The 7060-nt window shown below is 30.5% G+C and overlaps 1 protein-coding gene across 3 annotated transcripts in view; it reads right to left on the reverse strand.

Moving 5' to 3' along the window:
* LOC117179950 (putative glycerol kinase 5) overlaps positions 1–2983 on the reverse strand; it is a 27671-nt gene extending 24688 nt beyond the window's left edge. The window contains exons 1-2 of one of the 3 annotated variants that reach the window (XM_033372185.1): positions 2923–2983; positions 1837–1951 (exon numbers count right to left, since the gene is read on the reverse strand). In XM_033372185.1, coding sequence (XP_033228076.1) covers positions 1837–1951; positions 2923–2936 — 129 coding nt within the window. In that variant the 5' untranslated portion in view covers positions 2937–2983. Of the gene's footprint in view, positions 1–1836; positions 1952–2722 lie in introns of all 3 variants that reach the window. The other 2 variants (XM_033372187.1, XM_033372186.1) reach the window with 2 other exon arrangements.
* Between the last annotated feature and the right edge of the window lie 4077 nt (positions 2984–7060).

A 7060-nucleotide genomic window follows, 5' to 3' on the forward strand; every position in this document is an offset into this window, starting at 1 on the left:
TAACAGTGACTTTTAAAACCAAATAGTTGAACTTTTAGGCAAAAGAGTCGATTTTTCAATAAAACATTTTAATTTTTAACTGAATCATTTCATTTGCAACCTCCAAACATGAATTTTCAACTAAGAATTTTTCACAAAAAAAAACAATGAACTATCAAATTCAAGAGGGTCAATTTTCTATTTAAAACAAGATGAATTTTCAACAAAATAGTTGAATTTCTAATCAAACAGATCAATTTTCTACATAGAAATATGAATTTTTTAACACGAACTTAAAAAAAAACGACGAAGTTTCAATCCAAGAAGACGAATTTTCTATTTTAAAAAACAACTAATTAAAAAAAAAAACAGTGGAATTTTCAACAAAGAATTAGGAATTCTTAACAAAATAATTAAAATTTTAAAAACATAGTTGAATTTCTAATATACAGTTGAATGTTTAGCCTAAAAACATTAATTTTCTACCAAAGAAGATGAATTCTCAATGAAAGAGGACGAATTTTCGAAAAGAAAATGATTTTTGAACAACATGTTTATAATGTATTAAACAAAATAATAAAATTTTTACCGATATAGTTTCATTTTTAACCATAAAGTCAAATTTATAACCAAATAGTTGAACTTTTAACCAAATGGTTTAATTTTCAACAACGAAAAAATTAATTATTAACCAAAAAGTTGCATTTTACATGGAAATAATTGGACTGTCAAATAAACGGATAAATTTTCAACTAAAAGGGTAATTTTCTTGCAAAAGGGAAGAATTTTCAACAAAATATTCATTTTCAACCAAAACAGATGCATTAACAACCAAATAGTTGAACTTTCAATCAAAGCGAACGAATTATCTACAAAATAGTTAAATTTTTAACCAAAAAGTTGAATTTTCAACAAAATAGCTTAGTTTTTAACTATTGAATTTTCCACAGAAAATATTCAATAGCTGAATTTTCAACCAAAAATACGAATTTTTTAAGACATTTGAATTTTGAACAATATAGTTTAATTTTTAACCGAACAGTTAAATTTTCTACCAAAAAGGATTACTTGATTATCTAATAGATCATTTTCTATCAAATAGTTGAATTTAAAAATATATATAATTTTTAACCAAATAGCTGGTTTGACAACTAAACAGTTGAACTTCTAATGAAAAGAGACAGATTTTCAACAAAATCGTATTTAACTAAAAAATATGACTTTTCTATCATAAAAAATAAATTTTCAAGCCAAAAAGTCCATTTTCTTGGAATACGGTTGAATTATGTACCTGAAAAGTTGAATTTTCTACAAAAAAAGATGATTTTCAACCAAATAGTTGGATTAAAAAAAATGATTTCCAGATTATTTAAAAAATAGTTGACATATCGACCAAAAAATATCGCTTTTTAAACTAAAAAGTAGAATGTCAGGATAGCCGCGAAAATACTAACCTTGTAACAATTTAAAGTAGAATATTTTATAAATCAAATAAATTTTTAATTCCAATTTATACATTTTTAATTGTTATTCTTGACTGTAACTTAAAGTGCTTCTTACAGAAATTTTAGGACATTTGTCATTTTTTTTCTCAAGAGGTCCTACATTTCCAAACAAAAAATTTACTTTCAAGAAAATAATACTTCGGTTATCTTGTTGTGTTCTATTAAAGCAAAAAAAAAACGAGAAAAAGGAGCCAAAAGTGGAAGTTAATGGAACTAGTGGGGAAAAATGAAATTCGTTCAAAAATAGGCAAAAAGAGGAGAATAGGGGGAAAACTATGAATAATTGGATTACACAAATAAGATTTTCAAAAAACGACAAAATATTGTAAACTTAAAAATTAATTTCTCAAACCTTTTCAGCAGAAGAAACGATGGTGACAGCATTTTCGTCCAAAATATGACAACGCACAGTAGTTGTACCAACATCAAGAGCAGCCACGTATTTCATTCTTTGAAAATTTGTCACGCTGAAAATAAGGCAGCCGGAGAAAAATGTGTTCCATGGTTTTAAGAATTAAAATGAAATTATTAGTCATATCCTATCAAAGAAAAAATATTATTTTTTATGAAAAAAGTTTAAGTTTAAAAAAAAATTATTATTTTAACAATAGTCTTTGTAACTGAATTTTTCTCTTATTATCTCTTCTTACAAATTCTTTAAAAATAGTTGAATATCGATAAATAGTGGATTATTTTTTCAGTAAAATATAATCTCCAAATATAATTATTTATTAAATAAATAAGCCATAGATTATTGAAATTCAGATATTATCCAAAACTTGGTAAGAAGCAATATCCAGTGGGCACAAACGTTAAAGAACATCTTTAGAACGGCTAAAAAATGTTCTAAGTCAGTCCATATAACGTTTCATAAACATACAATGTTCCAGAGGCATTTTAAAGACGTATTTCAAACATAAAACGTTTTTAGAACATTATTTGGACTGACTTAGGACAGTTTTTAAAACATTCAAATGACGTCTTTTGACTTGTACGTTCAAGAAACGTTTTTAGGACGTTCCAATTACATTCTAAATTGTTGTGCCCACTGGGTAGTAATAAAAACTTTAATTGCAAAAAACATTGTCAAAATAAATCTTTTTTATAACTTTAAAAATTTTTCCATTCCAAATAAATGTTTTTCATTTAAAAATAACATCATCAGTAATATTATTTTGATTCTGAAAATGATTGAAAAACTGTTTTTTGCACACTTCGGAATTTTGCATGACAACTACCTTAAATTGAAAAGCTCAGAGAATCAAGTTCAAGTCTGACTCGAATTCCCGCCACTCTCACTGAATAAAAAACGACGACAAAAAAAATCGTAGTGAGAACCCGGAAAAAGGCGATATTTTAGACTCTGGATCAAAAATAGAAAAGAGGAAATTACTTGAAAATAAAACTTCACACGAATTTCCGATCTGAACACTCACACCGAATTGTGGTCATTGCTCTGAGATGGTTTTCAACTGACTCCTGTTTGAGTCTAGATAACTGGCAATGTGGCGATTGTACGCCTATATTGCACATGCGCGTATATCAGACGGGAAATAAAAAGAGTATGACAATCAATGACAATTAAACTTATCTTTCAGAAAGGTCATTTTAACTGAGGAGAAAAATGTGCCCACAAAAGAGGGTTTTGTAGCCTATTCAGATGTTAATTAAGTGTTTTAAAACTTTCCCTCTCGTTATGTCTCACACTTAATTCCCCTCTTCTCACTTCACTATGCTCTTCAACTCCTTTCCCCAACTTCTTCCACAATTATTTCCTCCTCTCCTCACTTCCCTTGCTGATACATCCCTTCCCATATAACCTTCGTCCAGCCCCCTTTCCCCTATTCGCTTTTTTCCAACCCGCATTTTTTCTTGTTCCCCTCCTCCTGAATTTTTCTTCTTTTATTACCTCTTATCCCCACTCCAGTTTCTCCTCCCTGTCCCTCATTTCCCCTACTGCCCCTTCCATCGTTTCCCTAAACCACTTTGCCCTTCCTTCCTATCCTCTAATTTCCCCTTGTTTCTCTCCCCTTTCTTCAGTTTCCTTTCATTACTTCCCTTCCACCCATTCCCATCACTCAGCCATCCATAATTTCCCTTACCATTTCATTTGATCTAATTTCCCCTGTAATTACTATTTCTTTTCTAGTCTCATTTCCACTCCACTGATCACCACTAATTTCCTGTCGTTTTCTATCCCTTATTTCCCCTTTATAACTTCCCATCACTTCTCCATTTAACTTAGTTCCCTTCCCCTCACCCCATATTCCTCATACTTCCCCTACATCACCATTCGTAATTTCCCTTTGTTTCCCACCCCTCACTCACGTAACTTTCCCATCCATCTTTTCTCCTCCCCTGATTTCCTTTCCTTTATTTCTCCTTATTTCATTCCCATCACTTTTCCATCAGTCATTTCACTTAGTTCCCTTTGTTCATTTTCCTTTCATGATTTCCCTTTCTCTCATTCCCATCACTTCCCCATCCATAATTACACTTACCACTTCATTTCATCTAATTCTCCCTCTAATTCCTATCCCTTCTCTAATCTCATTCCCTCTCCCTTGACAACCACTAATTTCCTATCGCTTACCCATCTCTTATTTCCTCTTTATCGCTTCCTTTTCCTTACCACTTGCCCATTCGTAATTTACCCTTGTTTTCCTTCCCTCATTCCCGTAACTTCACCCGTTCCTGTAACTTCCCCATCCCTCATTATCCTTAGTTCCCCTCCCCCCATTTCCATTTCGTCATTCCCCCTTATTTCATTCCCCATCACTTGTCTATCCTTCATTTCACTTAGTTCCCTTTCTTCATTTTTCTTTCGTTATTGTCCTTCCCCTCATTCCCATCACTTACTCAGCCCTAATTTCCCTTAACATTTCATTTTATCTAATTTTTCCTCTAATTCCTATCCTTTCCCCAGTCTCATTTTTCCTCCACTCACCACCACTAATTTCCTGTCGCTTTCCCATCCCTCATTTCCCCTTTATCACTTTCCCATCCCTAAATTCCCCTTTATCGATTTCCAACTCCTAATTTCCCGTTTATCCCTTTCAATTCCCTCATTTCCCTTGTAAAGCTTCCCATCCCTTTTATCGCTCCCAATCCCTAATTTCCCCTTTATCTCTTCCCATCACTTTACCAATTCACTTAGTTCGTCACACCTCATCCCCTGATCCTTATCACTTCTCCTACTTCCCCATTTGTAATTTCCCCTTTTTCCCCTCTCGTTATTCCCATCACTTCTCCATCCCTGATTTCCCTTACCATTTCATTTTATCTAATTTCGTCTGTAATTCCTATCATTTTTCCAGTTTAATTTTCCCTCCCCTTAACACCACTATTTTCACGTAGCTTCCCCATTCCTCATTTCTCCTACTTTCCCATCCATCGTTTCCTCTAACCCCTTTTATCTTTTCCCCTCCCCTCATTCCCATCATCTCCCCATCCCCCTTTTCGTTTAGTTCCTATTCACTAATTTTCCTTTTATCGCTTCCCCTCCCCTCATTCCAATAACTTCCCCATCCCTAATTTCACTTAGTATTCCTTCCCCATCAATAATTTCCTTTGTTCTCCTCCCCTCATTTCACTTAGATCCCCTTTCCTCACGTTCCTTCCATTATTTTACTTTCCCTCATTCCCATCACTTGCCCATATTCCCCTCCTCCAACCTCTGCCAATTTCCCCTACTTTTTCTTCCATCACTCATTTCCCTTAGTTCCCCTCCCCAAATTTTCTTCACTTTCCAGTATCTTTTTTTCTTATTGCTCCCTTCCCCTCACCGCCTCAATTTCCCCTCGCCTCCTCCTGAAAAAATGCCCAGGGTTTCATAGCCCTCGAAACTGAATCGCAAATTAAAACATTAAATGTGGAACATTATTGAATTTCAAAGTTATCAAATTAAAGCTTAGAAAACTTTGTATTTAAAGGCTCATTAATTTACAAGCATAGAATGAAAGATTTCAACAAGTCTAAACTGAACCACTTTAAATTAAATTCCGTTAAACTGCAAATTTCTAAATTTTAACATTTATAGATTGAACAGTTTAGAAATTTGTGGTTAAAAAATATGAAAGTACGCTATCATTTGCAATGTGCTTTATATTGGAGAAACAATCAATAAATTTGTAAATTTTCAAAATTTATATAATTTAAAAAAATTTCAAGTGAGAAACATTAAAGATTGATTGATTTTTTTTAACGAATATTTTTTAAATCGGAGTTTAGTTATTAAATTAAAATTATTTCATTGTTATTTACACATCAAAAATGGTTTTGATATATTTTTAAACATAATACTAAAATAAATTTTTCAAAATCATTATAATTTTTTTCAGGAAGCTTAAGAACGTTTTTTAATTTTCTTTAAACTTTTCAAAACTCTTAAAAAGCTTTCAATTTCTATTTCTAAATGTTCAAAAATCTACATTTTGTTTTGAATTTTTGGAAATCTTTAAAACTTTTAAATTATTATTTGAATTTTTCAGAAATTTTAAATATCTGTTGAAACGATAAGATTTTTCATAAATTTTGTTTAAAAACCTGCAAAATGAAACAAGAACCCTTTAAATTTTTCAGATTCTTTTTTACAGTTAGGAAATCTTTCAAATCGTTTGAAAAAAATAATTTCAAATTTTACTAAGAATCTTAAGAACATGTTGTTTTAAATGTTTACAAATTTTTAATTATTTTGGAAAAAAATGTTACATACATTTTAAATTATTTCAAATACTTCCGAAAATAAAAAAAAGTATGAAAAATTGAAAAAATGGCCTTGAAATTTTCCAAATTCTTTTTTGACAATTTAAAAAATCTTTGGAAATGTTTTGAAATCTTTTTAAATATTGCCTTAAAATTAACTTTCCAATCTTAAGAACATTATTTCAGTCTATTAAAACTTTTAAAAATTCTAAATTCTTTGTCGACAATCATCAAAAATCTAAACAAAAAACTCAATTTTTTTCTAAATTTATCAAACTTAAATAATACTGTAATCAAATGTTAATGATATAAGGCTTTCTGTACAAAAAATCCAGTTTTGTATTGTTTAGTCTTTAATATTGGGTTTATAATTGATTATTTCAAATTCTTAAATTTGGAAATCTTTTAAAAACTTTAGTAATATTCTCTTCAAATTAATTTTTCAAACTAAAAAATCATTGTTAACTTTCCTAGAAATCTTAATAATTTTTTTTCGAAAATCTTTCAAAATGCTTAAAAAGCTTCTAGATATGTTGTTCAAAATCTTCAAAATTGTACATTTTGTCTTAAGTTTTTTAAAAATCTTTTCGAGATTAAAATTTTTTGAAATCGTTATTTATTATTAAAAATTCATTTTTAAATATTTTATCATATGTGACGTGCGCCGAAGAAAGGGTGCTTACTCTAAAAAAATCGAAATCAAGGTTTTTACATTTTTCGATAGTTTTTGAGTTGCTCTTTTTACTGAAAGCGTTGGAAAAAATTTCCGAGCGTTATTATTGCTAATAATTAAGTTCTTCTTCTTCTTCTTTGGTGGGTATGTTTTTAGCACTAGGTCCTCTTGCCGGTAACAGCGAGACCTATCCGGCCAT

Source organism: Belonocnema kinseyi, chromosome 9, assembly GCF_010883055.1.
Source record: "Belonocnema kinseyi isolate 2016_QV_RU_SX_M_011 chromosome 9, B_treatae_v1, whole genome shotgun sequence".
Lineage (NCBI taxonomy): Eukaryota > Metazoa > Arthropoda > Insecta > Hymenoptera > Cynipidae > Belonocnema > Belonocnema kinseyi.